Consider the following 19,471-nt stretch of genomic DNA (forward strand, 5'->3'; position numbering starts at 1 on the left):
TTTTGGTTAACAACACCACTAGAGAACATTGATTTATTAATTAATCATCGGCTATTGGAAATGAAACATTTGTTAATTTTGACAGTCTTACAGAAAAGAAAAAAAAATGTTTTATTTAACGATGCACTCAACACATTTTATTTACGGTTATATGGCATCAGACATATGGTTAAGGACCACACAGATTAGCAGCAAGGGAACTTTTATATGCACCATCCCATAGACAGGGTAGTACATACCACGGCCTTTGATGTACAAGTCATGGTGCACTGGCTGGAACGAGAAATAGCCCAATGGGCCAACCGACGGGGATCAATCCCAGACCGACCTTGCATCAAGCGAGCGCTTTACCACTGGGCTACATCCCGCCCCCTACAGTCTTAGACAGGAAACCCGCTACAATTTTCTATTAGTAGCAAGGGATCTATTCAAATAAAAGACCATTGGATCACAACACAAGGTTTAAAGTTACATTATCTGGATATCATATTATAACATCATGTACAAATGTGAAATACAAGCTCAAATGCACTTTTAAAAAAGTCGTGTTGCATATAAAAGATCCCTTGCTGCTAATCGGAACGAGTAGCCCACTGCGTGGCAGCAGCGGGTTTCTTCTCTCATTATCTGAGTGGTCCTTAACCATAATATTATGTCTGACGCCATATTTATAATGGTAATTAAAATATGCCGAGTGCGTCGTTAAACAAAACATTCCTTTCTTCATTAATACCTTTGCATTCGTCCACTCTTATTTACTCTGGTTCAGTACTTTATTGATTACAGACTCACGAAGCTATAGGTTGGTAAACAATTTACTGCGTTATGTGATCAGAATCGTAGCGCTCGTGCTCCTTTAAAATCGACTGAAAGCGAAGTCCTTAATGCGCATGTTTCTCTACAATTTGCGGTTTTACGTTTCCTGACATTACGTCTGTTACCGTAGGCCTATTTTACTTGGTAAGTGAAGAAAACGAACAAAACAAATCTTTAGTAATTCACATAATATGCAAGTGGGTTGCTGTCCATTAGTGCATGACGCAAATTAAATTAAGTGGACGCCCTTCGGCTAGGGAATATCTGAGGGGTGGGGGCGTGGGTAGTTCATCAAGATAAACGTCTCCGGCACGATATTTATGATTCAATTTATTGTGATGTTTATTGCTGTGCCAATAAATGTCAAAATGTTAAAAAACGGACCGTAGATGTTTACCTTGGTGAACTAGGGCTGGGGTGTCATTGTGAAATTGACTCATTGGGTAGTCATATTATTGGGGGACTACCCAGTGTGTGTGTGGGGGTAGGGGTGGGGATGGGGGGGGGGGGGCACATTGTCTGAGGCGAAAGAAAAATATATTATGTTCGGCTTGTTGTCACTGCAATTTCACCCTGGTCCTTTCAGAAAGGAGTCTCTGCCTATCCCCACCTCCTCCCCCAGCAATTAAAAAACTTTCCACAGCAAAAAAACATGCCATTGAAAAAACCCAGAATATAGTCCAAGGCAAAAAAAGTGCAGTGCAAAATTAAAAACTCCATGGCATTGCCAATTGCCCTGGGCAGTTGCAGAGGTCACCCCCCCCCCCCCACCCCCATTGACGGACCTCAGGGAATTATGACATAGTGCCCTTTTTAGTTTAAAAGTGCTCTTTTTGCATTGTTGGGGGCGAGACGTAGCCCAGTGGTAAAGCACTCGCTTGATGCGCCATCTGGGATCGATCCCTGTGGGCCAATTGGGCTATTTCTCACTCCAGCCAGTGCATCACGACTGGTACATCAAAGGTCGTGGTATGTGCTATCCTGTCTATGGGATGGTGCTTGATTCCTTGCTGCTAATCGAAAAGAGTAGCCCATGAAGTGGCGACAGCGGGTTTCCTCCCTCAATATCTGTGTGGTCCTTAACCATATGTCCGACGCCATATAACCGTAAATAAAATGTGTTGAGTGCGTCGTTAAATAAAACATTTCCTTTCTTTTTGCATTGTTGAACTCTGAGTGAGAGGTATGCAACAATTCCCAAACATTTTGCATATATTTTCTGTGGGACTTGCACAAATGTGATAATTTATTTATTAGGGGCCTAAATGTAAACTGTAATTTTTAACAAACATTAAGTAGGCGTATGATTGTCATTTCTACATAATCAGTGTTAATAAAAAGATACTGAATTTCACACTGAGTTTCAATTTATAAGAATAATTTCCCATGCTCTACATTTTGTGATTATTGATGTTCCTGTGGTTTTTAAAACTAATTAAAATACAGGCCCGTAGGAACCAGGGGCTGGGGGGGGGGGGGCATGCACCCCCCCCACACACACACACTTGTGAGCCTTTTTCTTTTTTTTACATATTAATGTTATAGAGTTTGTACCCGATCTGTCAGTGGTCCCCCAACTCCCAAAGCCGTTCCTATGGGCCTGAAATAAGAAACACAACAAAACAAAATTGAACATTATATATTTGTGACCATAAACGTGTTGAAGACATTACTGAGAGAAGAAACCCGCTGCTGCCACGCAGTGGGCTACTCGTTCCGATTAGCAGCAAGGGATCTTTTATATGCACCATATCACAGACAGGGTAACACATACCATGACCTTTGATGTACCAGTTGTGGTGCACTGGCTGGAGCGAGAAATAGCCCAATGGGCCCACCGACGGGGATTGATCCCAGACTGACTGCGCATTGAGCGAGCGCTTTACCACTGGGCTACATCCTGCGCTCTCAGTAGTTTGATAGCAGATGTATACCAAAACCATGTTAAATACAGTTCTATCTAGCATACAACCCTCCGATACGGAAACTATATGTACGTGTATGTATTATTACTATTGTCCAAGATAAAGATGGGAGTAAAACTTAAAATTTTTAATGTAATTAGATTATAAGGGATGGGTGGGAAACAGTGTGACCTACAATAATGATTAAGACAAACAACTCCTCCAATTAAAAAAATGTCCACAGCAAAAACTGTGTTAATAGCCTGATATTAGCCTGCCCTAATTTGCAATAGACTGTCAAACATGACATACTTAAATGGAAAAGTGATACAGTTATCCAAATTAGACAGGATCCGGTGTTTAAAGGATCATGATTTAGAATTTTAAAAATCGGGGACCATAAATCTTGCCTGGTTTTGACAAGATTCTGGTTTCTTCAAGGTCTGGTTTAGACAAGTTTTACTGTATATGCATATGCATGTAAATACTACCACTTAACAGCAACATATACATTTTAACCTACCTACACATGTATATACTCAAACCAAGGTTGTATTCTAAGTGTTAGTAATTAAGTTATTATCATAAACACATAAAAGAGCTTTCCACATGTAAATGATGTGCATTTTAATTCATCATTTTCAGCCAGCGTACAGAACATGACACAGATTGTTTTGATGTACATGAAGTATAGTGGTGAATCCAATGGGGGATTTATGGGTATAAAGCCCACTTAAGCTGATAAGTTAAAAAAAACCTGCACCTTCAGGTTTTTGCTTTTTTTCCCCTACTGAAAACACACACACACACACACACACATACAGACACACACACACAATCGCATGTGCTTGTGCAAACACATACACAGACACACAAACACACACCACACACACATGCACAGGCACACACACCACTCGGTGAGATATATGGATATGCAAGCACGCATAGATGATAAACACCCCTCCTCAAAATCCTTGATCCGCCCCTGGTATAGCATAGACATATTGTTTTCAGTTTGAGTTGTGAAAGATGAAGTATCTTAGTACTCTGTGGGAAGTGACTGGTCTCATATTTTGTTTTCAGTTTGAGTTGTGAAAGATGAAGTATCTTAGTACTCTGAGGGAAGTGACTGGTCTCCTATTTTGTTTTCAGTTTGAGTTGTGAAAAATGAAATATCTCAGTACTCGAGGTGAAGTGACTGGTCTCACGTTTGAGGAGGCGCTGTGTTCAGGCTTTGTACAAGATGGCGGCATGCTGCTGCCTGAAGAAGTACCAGTCATTTCAGAAGACAAGCTGAAGTCATGGAGTGGTCTTTCTTACAGAGATCTGGCAAAGAAGATCACTCCAAAGTTTGTAGCTGAAGATGAAATTCCAAGAGAAGATCTTTTTGGTACAGTGTATACATTAGATATACTGGTTTTTTGGTCATCAGAAAATAACATTATCTTGAATGGAATTATTTAGGGCCAGTCCTTGGTATTGAGACTTATCTTGTGGTAGTAATTTAGCACTGATATCATTGAGAATAGAACTGCCAGATGCATCCACTATGAATGTCATGTTATATGCAACCTAAACTGAGTCTGTTGATGCTGAAACCTAAAAATTACACATTTTCAATGATTTATCTTATTCATTAACACCATACATTAACTGCCAGCTGATAGCAACTCAATCGTGGGATGAGCTTTCAAATGCTTAGCACAAGCTTACTGATATGCAAAAATGATGTAAAAAATACCAACATTCAGTTGCCTGGGAAGCATTTATTCTTTGTAACTCTATACCTGGTGCACACGTATTAAAGAAGTGACAAAGGTAAAACATTGCTGGCAGCCACCTATTACTGACTGTCAGTGTACACTGATGGTTCAACTACATTTTAGGAGGTCCTATTCAGTGACGAAAATCGCTTTTATCTGCATCACACTGATGGTCGTATTGCATCCAATGGAGGACACGCCCGCTACTGATATCCATTTGACAATCGCATGTTCAACCATACATTTTTTATTTTGTCCCCTATGGTGTTCAATCTGGTATCACGGAATACAATCTCATCTCTGTCCATATATTTGTTGATGATAATGTTCACCATTGAATGAAGTTCACAGGAACACATTTTCCCAGAGATACAATTTCAATAAATAATTTGTTTAGGTGATTAATTGTGTGGTGCGTTTCTAAAGGGGTTCAGTATATATTCAATACTTATACTTTTGCACAGCTCTTTACACTGTGTTTTTAACTTAATTTTAGAATTCTTTTATATTGATGTTGATCATCAATTGATCATCAATTCATTTATATATTTATAATTTTCTGACATAAAATACTCGATGTATTTTTCGTGCTGGGGAGTCTTAAACATTCCTTCAATCAATAAATAAATCAAGCAATCAAGCATTCATTCATTCATCCATCCACCCACCCATCCATCCATCCATCCATCCATCCATCCATCCATCCAATCAATCAATGATTTATGCAGGTCTGATTGATGCTGCAGTGATGAAGATCAACCACCCGGAGACTGCTCCTGTGGCCCGACTACCCAGTGGACTGAACATTCTTGAACTGTTCCATGGCATCACGTGGGCCTTCAAGGATCTCCCTCTGTCCTTCGTGGGCCTGTTCCTCTCCTACTTCCTGGCCAAGAGAAAGAAACATCTGACTCTTCTAACAGGCACGTTATAATTACTGATTAATACAGCCAGGTCTGTAACAGTGAGCAATGACAATATTCGTGAAGTATTTTTTGGGGGTGCTTCAATAATGATCATTAGGTTTAAGATGAAGCATATAAACTAGTCTAATGGACATTTCCCTGCTCGTTTCAGTGTTTTAAAGTATCTTTAACTATCTGTTATGAATATGCTTCCTTTCCTTCTTCTTAATTTTGTTTTATTCATTTGTATAATTTCTTTTTAAATCTTCCCAACAAACTCTTGCGTATAGTCTAAACAAAGAGAAAACACTTTTTATTTGCATAATATTATACCTTTATGGATAAATTTTAGCGAAAGTTTTTGTATTAATTTACTGCAAATGCATTTAAGTTTGAAATATTTCACTGGTTCGTGATTAGCTTAACCATGTTTAGAATGACTGGGCTGAGATATTTTATATTATATTTGTGTTTCAGCTACGTCTGGTGACACGGGCAGTGCTGCGATCGAGTCTGTACGTGGTCAAGAGTGGATTGACATCATCTGCATGTTTCCGCTCGGTCGGTGTTCCAGGATACAGGAGTTACAGATGACCACTGTTATTGATGACAATGTGCATGTCTACAGAGGCATGTATGGACTTATTAACTGTGTGGTCACCTGGGTGTCAGTTTTGAAGCTCTTAAACAAAAGATCTCATGCAGTGCAAAAATTATAATTGTTCTTTTTTTCTGGAGCACAAATGTAACCTAATATATCAATATATATATATGCACATATACATTTTTTTTTTTTTAAACGGTTTTATTCTAGCCATATTTGATCGTATGCAGTGTTCATTGCCCATCCAATGAAATAAATTGATGAGAGCTTAATATAATGTGGTTTTTGAAATTACTGGTAACATACAATAATATTTATGTAACATCTGTGTAAAATCAATAGTAAAAAGTGGGAGCAAAATCCTTGGTGTAAAGAGTATACTTAGGCATACAATACTTTCATAATATTGCACTGTTGACTTCAAATATTTACTAAAAATGTGCAAATTGTTAAGAATGTGTTGATGTCATTTATTTAAAGGGTTTCATTGACAAAACTAGTATACATATAAAAAAGTTTTTGACAATTTGCTAATATTTTATCTGCCTTGGGTTATGTCCTGGTGTGCCCCACATCTGGTAAATCAAAGGCTGTGGTATGTGCTGATCTGTGGCAAAATTAACATAAGAGATCCTTTGTTGCTGTTTGATTCCACTGGTAGGATGAGTTATTATTGAGGTAGCAGATTTCTTCGTTCCATCTCTTGTTTTATTCTGAAGGATAACAGTCAAATATGTATTATGTTCATGTTCTGTTCATGTGCTGTAAGACACAAATATGTTGCATATTTCAGGTGAAGGTACATCCGATGATTTCGACATGCTGATGAAAGCTTGTTTTAAGGATGTGGAGTTTGCACGCAAACACAACCTTGGTACCATCAATTCATTCAACTGGGCACGAATCATGATGCAGATTGTTCACTACTTTCATGCATATTTACAGGTAGGACCTCTTATATATGTACATGTACTCGTCTTTTATTCAGAATATGTCATAAGGTAAATATCACATTTCATACGTGGAAGATTAATAACTTCTTTGGGTTTTCCAGATTTTTTTTTTTTTAATGTCACCTAAAAACTGTTCTATTCTTCATTATCCCTTCTTTTGAAGACCGTAAACAGGTTTTCTTGATTTCCTGTCCTTTAGTTTTCATCTCTTAATTTGAGATAAACCATTTTTAGACATTATGTTGTATACTTGTAGAATAATCTCCTTATGATTTAACAAAAGTTGAATAAAGTACTTTTTTATCAAATTAAATATATATAATAATAATATATATTTAATTTGATAAAATATTTTTATCCAGTGATCTTTTTTTCGTCAATTTAGTATTGTCTATCTGCTGTCCTGAGCCTATACCTTTTCCTGCCAAATCAAGAGTAAATGTTTAGTACAGAGTTCCCACCGTAACAAAGGTATTTAAGAATACATGAACCAAGACATTATTATTGAAACGATGTTGAATGTAACTGAATATAACATTGTGATTTCTCTATAACAATGATTTCCAGGTTTGTCATGTTTGTGGAGAGGAAGTTGAAATTGTTATTCCAACAGGAGGATGTGGAAATTTAGTAGGTAAAGATAATGTTTTTGTACTAAGTACTAATGTAGTAAGTACTAACAACAGTCTTGTTGTTTTAATAAACAATTGCTTGTATATTAACAGACAGTTGTTTTAAAGAGATTGTCCTGTATTTGATGCCTCAATAAGGTGTTTTCGACTACTAAATTTGTTAAATTTGTTTTCTTTCTTTTCTTTTTTGAAATAAAGGGTATTTTCTTATTTATGTTTGTTTTTAAATGGCTTTCTGGTGAGTGCTGTTTCTAATATTTGTAGCAGCTAAATATTAATTTTTGTCATACAAACCTGGTATATAGAGAATAATTAGTTAATGACATAGGATATTGGCTTTATCCTGTAAAGGTAAGAATGGGAATTTCTCATTTGGCCTGAACAGGATAAAGCTGATATACTATGTCATTACCTTAGTCATTACCTTTAACCTGCAGACCATAATGTAGCTATGCATGTGACGTCACATGAGTGACGTCAAATGTCATATTCTGCTACTATACATTTATCACTTTGCTTTATCCATCATCATAATCTGTTGGTAGAAACAGTTGTTGCAGGAAAAATAAAATAAATCGGGAGGTAAAATGTTGTTGGGGCAACTGCATACATTAGGATGACCAAAAACAAACCTCTTATATACTGTTTACTGATATTTTAAAGAAGAAAAAGTATTGCATATGGAATTTTATTGGCAAAAAAAGGCTTTATTGGCCATAAACGTCTTACAGTGGCATCAAACTCGGATGGTTTAAAATATTAATGGCCTCACAGCACTTTTAAATTACATGCTTAAAGTCTAGTGACCGATTTTGTCAAACTTGGTTTGAAGTCAGTTTGATAATTTGGGTCATTTACACCATGAAAAGCTATACTAGAGCCGTGTAACTTATGAACTCTAACCAATACACCAAAAGATAGATGCACCATACCATCCAATAAAACTTCATATCACATTGTTACTCCTTGGTCATCCACACAATAGATGGCCATAGAACAAGCAGCCACTATATGGTAATGTATGACCTTGTTGGTAGTTCTGATATTGGGAACATACAAAGAAGCTAATTATCTAGTTAGTTCATTAAAAATAGTTTCCATCAATTGTTGCTATGGGCAACAATTGTTTCATAATGAAGTGTTGAAATCCTGGGTTTTTCTGTATATTTCAGCATGAAGATCCACATATTGTTAATGGCAGATACAAATTCTACTTTCATAGTAGAATACTATGTTATATATTCACAATACCATCAAAACTGTGTGTCATTATGACTGTACATTCGAAAAAATTCATTATGCACAAAATCACAGAAATTAGGGTGAATTTGGGTATTGACCTTGTGACCTTGAATTTTGACCTTTTACAATGAGAAACTCAGTGTTAGACACTCAGATCAATTTATTTATTACATGTAAGAATACTAGAATATACATTTTGACACACACACACCCCTAAAAAAGAAAAGGAAAATAAAAATAAAAATACTAAAAATAAATAAAATTGACATGTTTGCAATATTTACCCAAATAGAGCCCCCATACACTTGGCTCAAATCCACATTGATGTAATTAACTTTTATAAGGATGCTACACTAGTACATTTTCATTTTGGCTTGCCAAACTTATATATTTTGGGATAAACAGTAATTTTGTTTTACATTATGGTCTCACTACACAGATGTCATCTGCCATTGAAACCCATGTTAAACTGCCAAACTTCAAGCAAAGATTGCCCATAGAACGGGTTCTCGTTGGCACTAACAACATACACCATTGCAAACATACATTATATAAGCATTTATTTTCACTCCAAAATTGAGAACATTTCCGTCTCAGTTTTTTGCTATATGACCACATCTGGCTGTAGTACCGGTCCGAACAGGTGGTTCATTAACCGATTCACTCCGGCTGTCACTTGCGCTATGTACCCATGTCCCAAAAGGTCGATGCACAATATTACAAAATAACATGGGCAAAATACAGCCAGAAGGCTTACCATTAAACATACATATTGTTTTAATTCTTCACCATTTCCTAGAAGTGAATATGTGACCCATAACATGTGTCCCAATTAGGAACTATAGTGGACCGTGATGAATGAACTGTCACCCGGAAGTGATCTGTGTAGTGAGACCTTAATAGTATAATATTTTGTAACATCAGTGTTTATGAATAACATTAAACTTGACACAATGCCTTTGTAATTAACTATTCTGAATTTTGCTGTCCAGGGGGCTAATTCACTAAACTCTCACAACTTTGTGATCTCGCAGTGCAGTGCTATAAGACTTGCACTGCGAGAGACCTTTGAGAATTAGGCCCCAGCCCTCTACGTTAAGTTTTATATCTAAGAGCCAGATGGCACCTACTTTTATTTTTTATTTAGATAGTATGAAATGTTTTAATCATAAATTGAATAAAATGGTCGCATATGTGACCAAATCAGTCACAAAATCAGTCACAATGTAGAGAGCTGCTGTCACAAATTTGGAAAATGTTTATACTGTTATACATGTTTTTCAAATTAAATGACCTCATAAAAATAAGTGTGTTTTTGTTTCTTTTTATCACAGCCGGATGCATAGCCAGAAAAATGGGATTACCAATCAAAATAGTTTGTGCGGTTAACAAAAATGACATTGTTGCAAGAATTATCGACAAGGGAGACTTCTCTCCAGAACGAGCACAGATGTCTCTGGCCCCTGCCATGGATATACAGGTTATTGGTATAGTTTTATATTCCTTATTTATTTATTTGCAGTCTATGCAATTCACCATAGTATTTGAGGCTAACCTTCACATTCCCAATTAAAAGTTAAGTTCATGATCTAATTTGTTTTAAGCCCTTAGCATAGATTGAAATAAAAATGACAGAAAATGTTGTTGTTATTTTGTAAGGTTCATTTTTAAAGATTAGGCATTTTTTACTATCAAGTTGATAAATTCAAAGATCAATCGGTGCCTTCCGTCTGTCTATCAGTCTCTCTCTTATATATATACTGGCCTCGGTGGCGTAGTGGTTAGGCCATCGATCTACAGGCTGGTAGGTACTGGGTTCGGATCCCAGTCGAGGCATGGGATTTTTAATCCAGATACCGACTCCAAACCCTGAGTGAGTGCTCCGCAAGGCTCATTGGGTAGGTGTAAACCACTTGCACCGACCAGTGATCCATAACTGGTTCAACAAAGGCCATGGTTTGTGCTATCCTGCATGTGGGAAGCGCAAATAAAAGATCCCTTGCTGCCTGTCGTAAAAAGAGTAGCCTATGTGGCGACAGCGGGTTTCCTCTAAAAACATTTGTGTGGTCCTTAACTATATGTCTGACGCCATATAACCGTAAATAAAATGTGTTGAGTGCGTCGTTAAATAAAACACTTCTTTCTTATATATATTGTCTGTTTGATTTTGTTTCTTGTCTGTTCGTCTCTCTCTCTTTGTCTGTCTCTCTCTTTATATTGTCTGCTTGTCTTTCTGTCAGTTTCTCTCTCTCTCTCTCTCTCTCTCTCTCTCTCTCTCTCTCTCTCTCTCTCTCTCTCTCTCTCTCTCTCTGTGCCTCTTTCTCTCAGTCTGTCTGCCTCTTTCTCTCAGTCTGTCTGCCTCTCTCTCTGTTTGTCTCTCTGTCTTCCTCCTCTCTGTCTGTCTCTCTCTCTCTCTCTCTCTCTCTCTCTCTCTCTCTCTCTCTCTCTCTCTCTCTCTCTCTCTCTGTATGTGTGCTTGTTTATTTTATGTCAAACAGAATTACCATGTTTAATTTATTGTATAATAAAACTGTTTTAACAGATGATTCTCAACATGGAGAGGGTGTGGTATCTGTTTTCTGATGGAGACTATCAGCTTGTCAATCAGCTCATGACCCAATTTGAAAAAACAGGCAAAACACAAGTCCCAGAATCACTGAAACAAAAGGTAACACATCAATGTTTATCGTAGTGAAAAAAAACCTAGTGAAACATTTTTGTAATTCTTTATCTTTTCTTGTTTCATAGACTTTATATTTAATGAGAGGCTGGTTGATATTATATAGTCTTTAGGTTATCCGTCAAATCAAATGCAAGTAAATTGTGATGCTAAATGGGAGTCTAAACATCATATAGCTCTTTAAAACATCTGCCATTGTGTTTAAAAACATTTGGGAGAAATGACTCTGTCACTGACCTTAGTGGGATAGTGGTTACATGTAAGCCATTGACCTGGAGTTAAAACAACTTTATTTATACAAATACCATCATATGTAACATTGAATACTGACAAAAATATAGCATACAAATGAAATGTCATAGTTTATCATTTCACAATTTTAATTTTATAAAAATTTTGTAATCTTGTCTGCTATTTTTGGTTAAATAAAAACCTAAGTTTAAACATATACGTTATGAATTTTTAAAAAAGAATAATGTTAAGAATAATCAAGACTGGTAGGTACTGAGTTTGTATTCCATAGTTTGTATGGTATTGAGTTTGTATGCCATAGTTTGTATGGTACTGAGTTTGTATGGTACTGAGTTTGTATTCCATAGTTTGTATGGTACTGAGTTTGTATGCCATAGTTTGTATGGTACTGAGTTTGTATGCCATAGTTTGTATGGTACTGAGTTTGTATTCCATAGTTTGTATGGTACTGAGTTTGTATGGTACTGAGTTTGTATGGTACTGAGTTTGTATGCCATAGTTTGTATGGTACTGAGTTTGTATGGTACTGAGTTTGTATGCCATAGTTTGTATGGTACTGAGTTTGTATGGTATTGAGTTTGTATGGTACTGAGTTTGTATGCCATAGTTTGTATGGTACTGAGTTTGTATGGTACTGAGTTTGTATGCCATAGTTTGTATGGTACTGAGTTTGTATGCCATAGTTTGTATGGTATTGAGTTTGTATGCCATAGTTTGTATGGTACTGAGTTTGTATTCCATAGTTTGTATGGTACTGAGTTTGTATTCCATAGTTTGTATGGTACTGAGTTTGTATGGTACTGAGTTTGTATTCCATAGTTTGTATGGTACTGAGTTTGTATTCCATAGTTTGTATGGTACTGAGTTTGTTTCCATAGTTTGTATGGTACTGAGTTTGTATTCCATAGTTTGTATGGTACTGAGTTTGTATGCCATAGTTTGTATGGTACTGAGTTTGTATTCCATAGTTTGTATGGTACTGAGTTTGTATTCCATAGTTTGTATGGTACTGAGTTTGTATTCCATAGTTTGTATGGTACTGAGTTTGTATTCCATAGTTTGTGTATGGTACAGGTGTAAGATCACTAAACTAACTTCTCTCTCAGTAACCACTATTAGCCTACTGTCTTAAGACAGACAACCCAGATAACAGGTGTGTCTAGAACAGCATGCTTGAACCATTTAACAAAAATAAGATTTTAAGTCTCTTTTTGAATGTTTCTGTACCTACATGCATTCTGGTATTACCAATTTAAAGTTCACTAATAGTGAAGGTGGCACTGTGATTGAATTTATTGTATTTTTGTTCGAGTAGATTCAATTAGCTGTGAGCACGTTTGTTGTCAGTGACGACATGATAAAGAAGACGATGAGAAAATGCTGGGATGAAAACAACTATCTGGTTTGTCCACATACTGCCACAGCTGTAGCATACCACTATCACAAACTAGAGCAGCCCAGGTACGTTGTAATGTAATATATTGAACAGAATACTATAAAAGAGTTGTTTCAAAATATATCTAATAAACAAAACCAAGTTGGATAAATTTTTAAACGAGTTGTAAGAGATATTGTATTGTATCTAACGGGCATGAATGTAGTATTCAATTTGTTACATATTCTCAAATAAAAGATATAAAATAAATATAAACATCTTTTCAAACTTGCACTGGCTTTTGATTTGTGCAATACAGATCAGTAAATTTTAGGTTAACTTATATATTACAGAGCAATCAGTTTAGATTGTGCTAATTTCACTTGATGGTTTGGCTGTGGTAATCGGGTCATCACCTGGGAGCAGCTAATAGTGTATCTTTAAATCGTTTTATTGCATGTGATAATAAATGATGTGTAATAAAATTATTGTTTACTTGCAAAACATGTAGCAAATGTGATAAAATAATTTGATGCAAGACATTCAGACACTAACATAGTCATTGGCTACACAATTTCAGCATAAATTATCAGTGATGCATTTGTTATATTAACTACAGAATGGAACATTAGGTGGTAGCTTGTATCATTTGTATTTCAAATATTTTTTTCAGTACTCCTACAGTGAACCTACATCTATAACTTTATTACCCCATTAGTACAGGCCTTAATCTAGAATTGAAAAAAGTAGAAGTGACTTCTCCCTTCCCAGGAGAAAGGAGAGAAGTTTGATAAAAATAGGCGAAGTGAACATTTATGGGTATATTTTTGTAATGTTTCGCCAGTTTTCGTGTTCAGTCAGAAAAATTGTGAATTTTACACTTGGTTCTAATCATAATATTTAGATACAAATACTACTCCGGTAATCAAATTTAAACAAAAAAGTTGTATGTTATGTTAAAATAAAAATAAAAATATTAAGTACTATTTTTTTGCATTACTGAAATGAATGTGGCCGAGGATTAACAATGCTTGACTGGTCACAGCACATGGTGCAACATGCAAATAACATAAAAACAACAGCCCAGTTTACTGGTGTATCTGAAGAATGTCAACATTAGACTGCAACATGTATTTAACATGTATTTAATCTCTTCACAACAGAAACTGGCTTGAGTATTAACATTTGGTGGTTGATTTTGATAATAAATCGAACAAGGTAAAACATTATTTCTTCAAATCCACCATACATTACAGTGCACATGCACAGAAACCATTTCCCGTTATTATGCTGGTTCACGATAACTCGAGGATACAATAGGGTGCCAAAGTAAAAACACTGTCAGACATGGCAACAAGGTGTCAAGTGAGCTACACAATAAACAAGTTGGGTTCTTGATGTCTCTTGTGTGACATTTAAAACAAAATTGGATTAGGTCCAGAATATTACGCTGACTTCAATTTCTCACTATTGCTAATAACTTGGTGACTTGAGCTGACTTTCTGCCGGAAAAACCACTCATTTTGCCAGCCTGTTAGTAGTAGTATTTTGTATACGCTTCCAAAATCATTTATTAAAGTTGAATATCTTTTCTTTTTTTTGTAATAATTAAGTTTGTTAGAATAAACCAAGTTAAATTTTATGTGATTTTTAGTTGCCATCATAAAATGTATTATCACTTAAAGCGTGGGATGTATCTGTAAATAAAAAATGGTGACGAGATGTTTCGTTAAAAATATCTTTTGACAGTAAAAACGTTTATTCAACTTGCAGTATTTTGGGGTTTTTTGCAAAGCACACTATTTGTTTCTTTTAATACTCCACTTAACTCCTAAAACGTACATTGTAAGTGATATTTTATCAACAATTTCTTTTTTTCTCATTTGAAAAGTGTATTTTGGCATAAAATTAATACCCTCCCTCCACAGTGTACAATGTTTGGGAAAATGTGGAAAACTGAACAATCCATTATAGAAAGGAAAAGTGATATCATTGTTTAAGGTGTTTACTTAAGTAATGTATACTTCAGCTTACAGGACAAATTGCCACAGATCTGCATAGCCACAGCCTCTCCAGCTAAGTTCCAAGAAGCAGTCATTGCCGCAGGTCTGGAGTTGCCACCAAATGATGCAGTGTTGAAAATAGAGTCATTGCCAACCAAGTGTGAAGACTTCCAGAAGGGTTGTGACTGGAACACAGTGCTCAGGCAGAAAGTGGAGGAAATATCAAACAGATTCCTTGCTAGAAATGTCTCTTGAAAGACCTAACATGTCTGATAGCTAGCAGGAGATGGATGCTTGTAAGACACAGAATTTGTACAGAATTATTATTTAACAAATTTAATATTTATGTAATTAGTAGTAAACAGTCTATTGTAAATATTGTATATAACATGCCATAAAGATTTCACTCCTCTCGTTCTGTGGTTCAATGTAAATAAGGCATCAGAAGGGTTTTGCAACCATTGCAAAATATTCACATGATATTTTGTTATTTATATATTAAATCAGGTGTTGGTATCTTGATATGACGTGTATGTTTTTTTTACATATATACAGAGCCACCTGTATGTAATTAGTACCCTGTTATTTGAGCATGTTAATATTTTATATCATTCCATACATATCCAATTACATGTATTATCTGTATATTTATTATATATTAATATCTATACCATGTGAAATTCTCTATAAATCGTACATAAAATCGGAATAAAAAAGGATATATTTGCTTATCATACATGTAGGTGTATATGAATATATTCCATTCTGTATTTTAAGTGCATTGTGAATGACAGATAAGTGTCAATAAATATTTATAGTTTATTGTTATGCTTATACTTGTATCAAATCAAGGTCATTTCAGGACATGCATTAGTTATTATAACCTAGCAAGGTGGATTTTTATGGGTTTTTTTTTTTTATATATCCCTTTCCTTTTTTACTCCTGTGAATTCCATCTCATTTCTTGCTGATCTGGCAACTCCTATCTTTCAACTTCTTTTGCTGTCCATCTCCACATTCCAGTCCTTGTCCCTCAAACTGCGACGGGTGCTGTTCTCTTTTAGCTTCCCCACACACCTGTCATTCCCCATCAGCTTTTAGCTGTGGGTTTAGTCTGACCACATTTGAGTGTGTTCAGTAGTTACTTCTGGCATTGTTAAGAAGCACTTGTAACCACCTACTATGCTCCCCTACTACCGGCAGGCTTTAGTACCGTGGGTCAGACGACATGGGTGCAGTGAATACAAGCAAGATGTTGGTGTAATGGCCTTGCAATGAACAGTTCAAACCAATGACTTAAAACATTACAGCACCGAGACCAGTCTAATAAAGAAACAATACTTGGTAGTTATAACAAAACAAAAACTTGATTGAAAGATCAACAAAATAGAAATTTATTAATAATCACAATTAAAAATCTACGATAAACAGAGTTCTGTTAAATACATATAACAGTTGTCACAGTCCTAAACATTAAAGTAATTAATACATATGTGTAGAAGAAAACAAAAAACTAGAAGGATTTTGTTAAACAATAATATTGGTACGTGGAAATTGGGTTTTTTCTTTGTCCCCACCCACCCAAAAAAAGAAAGAATAAAAAACATCACTAAAATTGTGATCTATTTTGTGAAGAAAATATGTGTAGCCTCAAGTTGTAATTAGTTTTGTTTTACAACACCACTAGAGCACATTGATTTATTAATCATCAGCTATTGGATGTCAAACAAATTGTAATGCCACTACATTTTTTCATTAGTAGCAAGGAATCTGTTATATGCACCATCCCACAGACAGGATACCATGGCCTTTGATATACCAGTCATGGTATTGGCTAGAACGAGAAATAGCCCAGTGGGCCCACCAACAGGGATCAATCCTAGATCGACCGCGCATCAAGTGAGCACTTTACCACTGGGATACATCCTGCCCTTAAGTTGTAATGAGTTCTTTGCTATACATGTAGATTTACACTGATTTAAAATGAACCATCGACTTAATTTTGAAACATGTTTAAATTATTAAAATGTATAGAATGATATTGATATGTAATGGTGCATATCTCAAAATGCATTTTTTTTTTTAGCTTCCATAATAGAAAGACTGCACAACAATATGGTTTTTCATAAATACAGAGGTGTTTACCATAAGCATAGAATATACATGTAGTGACATATGCAAGTCAAAAACATGCCTTGCAAATTCGACCCTTTATGTTTTATGAAATGGTACATGTAGTAATAAATACACAAGTATACATTTTTCTGACCAGATCATTGTAAAAATGGAACCAGTCATATTAAATTGTTAATTAGGTTTGTACTGCCTTTCAAAAATGACAATATTGACCATGTATTTATTACACCGCGGTGGAAGAGATGCCCATGTGATATTTATCGTCTTCACGTCTTTTGAAAGGTCATGACCTCCAATCAGGTGATCGATGTGGAACTCTGCAAAAATCTTCATGCAACAAGTGTGCACATGATTAAGTTCTTTCTATTCATATTTGTAAATTGGCAACATTCTTGCTGTCAATTCTTAGAATGAATACCGTAGCACATGTTTTTGATGTGAAAATTTCGAGAACGAATGACATCACCATAAGCACACTTTAACTTGGATGGATGCAAACGACAAATAATTTATATTTACACAATCCCCCCCCCCCCCCCAGTTCACTGAATCAAACTAGAAGAATGGACAAATATTTAATTAATTATTAATGATAAAAAACTGGTAATGTAGGGTGCTATGAAGTGCAGTGATGTGTACAAATGTCAGGATGAAACAAAGGCAGCAGTGGAGACTGCAATAACCCAAGAAATTACCACCCGTCTTCTAAAGTAAAGTTTGTTTTTGTTTGACAACACCACTAGAGCACACTGATTTATTAATCATCAGCTATTGGAAGTCAGACATTTGGTAGTTCTGACATATAGTCTTAAGAGAGGAAACCCCTACATTTTTTCATTAGTAGCAAGAGATCTTTTATATGCACCATCCCAAACAGGATAGTACATATCACGGCCTTTGATATACCAGTCGTGTTGCACTGGTTGGAATGAGAAAAAGCTCAATGGGCCCACCGATGGTGATCTATTCAAGAATGACCACATCAAGCAAGCAAGCTACGTCCCACCCTGTGATGTCTTCTAATGAATACTAATAATGAGTTGATACAGTGAAACCCCACTAACCAGACATTCAGGAGTTTTACCAAGGCAAAGATCCAACATTCGAGAGAATTCTGGTTTGGTAAACGTCCGGTTGTGAGTGGTTTAACTGTATTATGATGAGCAATGTTTGATTTTAATATTCTCGTTAGACAACCATTGTCATGTCATTTTGTCCAATACAATATAGATGTTACATTACATTCAGATTTAATGCACATATGCACCTAAACAAACGAAACAAGCATCCATACAAAAACCATCCATGCGTGCTACACACATGCATCCTCTGAAATGTTTGTCACAAGTACTCTGGAACACAGTGCTCAGGCAGAAATCCATGAACATATTGCCAAACACACATAAACATGTAGACCACACAAAATGAGATCATCATCTTTTGTTGTAGAATTGTGATAACAAATACTTTAAACAAACTGATGGAAAGAAATAAGAGATCACATAAACAGTAATAGCAAATAGTTACTGCAACCAAAATCCTTGAAACTTACATAAAATATTAATAATTTTATAAATATTCTTGCTGATGGAAAAGAACCAATTTAGAAACCACCTTACAAACACTTTGCATGTGCACCGTGACATATACATGTTGAACTTTATGATACTTTCCACCGTTCCATTGGTTTTGTATAATACAATTTCTAGCCTTGTAAAGTATCTTGTGGATGCCAGTATAGATATTTCTAAATAGTGAATTAAATTAAATTAACAACACAATGAGTTCTCTTATTTCGTTCCATCATTATACAGGCACAGAATCGGGGGATTTGTTTTAAGAATTCCGCCAGCATCATAAAATGATGTATTTTGGGATTCCATCTCATAATCTGGAATTGGCAAAAGCACGAATTCGTACAAACTTCGCAACCTCGTTTACATCATGTTGTGCCAAACCAATTTTGAATTTTTTATTTGTTCACACATCTCCATCACGAGTAAAACGAAATAGTCTCCAAGGATAACCAATGGGACTGTGTGCCTCCTTTGTGACCATTCTCAGCATTCATTCCTGTTTTTGTTTGTGTCGTCTTTTTAGCCACTTGATGCCTTGTATCATGGTACTCATTATGGGAATGCTAATTGGCAGGAACAGTGGAATGTAAATGGCAAATCTAAAAAAAGAAAGAAAAAAAGAAAGGAAA

The 19,471-nt window shown here is 35.7% G+C and overlaps 2 protein-coding genes across 4 annotated transcripts in view; one reads left to right on the plus strand and one right to left on the minus strand.

The window, feature by feature from the left end:
- The first annotated feature begins 795 nt into the window (after positions 1–795).
- LOC121384533 (threonine synthase-like 2) lies at positions 796–15,951 on the plus strand. Of its 2 annotated transcripts, none has more exons than XM_041514964.1 (10): positions 796–960; positions 3,873–4,110; positions 5,212–5,406; positions 5,866–6,018; positions 6,786–6,937; positions 7,513–7,579; positions 10,154–10,299; positions 11,362–11,487; positions 13,067–13,212; positions 15,163–15,330. In XM_041514964.1, the coding sequence occupies exons 2-10, from the start codon at positions 3,888–3,890 to the stop codon at positions 15,185–15,187; spliced, it is 1,233 nt and encodes a 410-aa protein (XP_041370898.1). In that variant the 5' UTR covers positions 796–960; positions 3,873–3,887; the 3' UTR covers positions 15,188–15,330. The 2 variants fall into 2 exon arrangements, with proteins under 2 accessions (XP_041370898.1, XP_041370897.1); XM_041514963.1 differs by having other exon boundaries at positions 803–960; positions 15,156–15,951.
- A 3,272-nt stretch (positions 15,952–19,223) lies between these two features.
- Positions 19,224–19,471, minus strand: part of LOC121383094 (GPI transamidase component PIG-S-like) — a 35,274-nt gene continuing 35,026 nt past the window's right edge. For both annotated transcript variants that reach the window (XM_041512871.1, XM_041512872.1), the window contains exon 16: positions 19,224–19,441. In XM_041512871.1, coding sequence (XP_041368805.1) covers positions 19,333–19,441 — 109 coding nt within the window. In that variant the 3' untranslated portion in view covers positions 19,224–19,332. The remainder of the gene's footprint in view (positions 19,442–19,471) is intronic.

This window comes from Gigantopelta aegis, chromosome 10 (assembly GCF_016097555.1).
Source record: "Gigantopelta aegis isolate Gae_Host chromosome 10, Gae_host_genome, whole genome shotgun sequence".
Taxonomy (NCBI): Eukaryota; Metazoa; Mollusca; class Gastropoda; order Neomphalida; family Peltospiridae; genus Gigantopelta; species Gigantopelta aegis.

Excerpts from the sequence above, each read along its gene's own strand:
- LOC121384533 (XM_041514963.1), top strand. The coding sequence starts at position 3,888 with ATGAAATATCTCAGTACTCGAGGTGAAGTGACTGGTCTCACGTTTGAG. Across the intron at positions 7,580-10,153 it reads AGGATGTGGAAATTTAGTAG|CCGGATGCATAGCCAGAAAA; the intron begins GTAAAGATAATG and ends TTTTTATCACAG. Across the intron at positions 11,488-13,066 it reads CAGAATCACTGAAACAAAAG|ATTCAATTAGCTGTGAGCAC; the intron begins GTAACACATCAA and ends TTGTTCGAGTAG.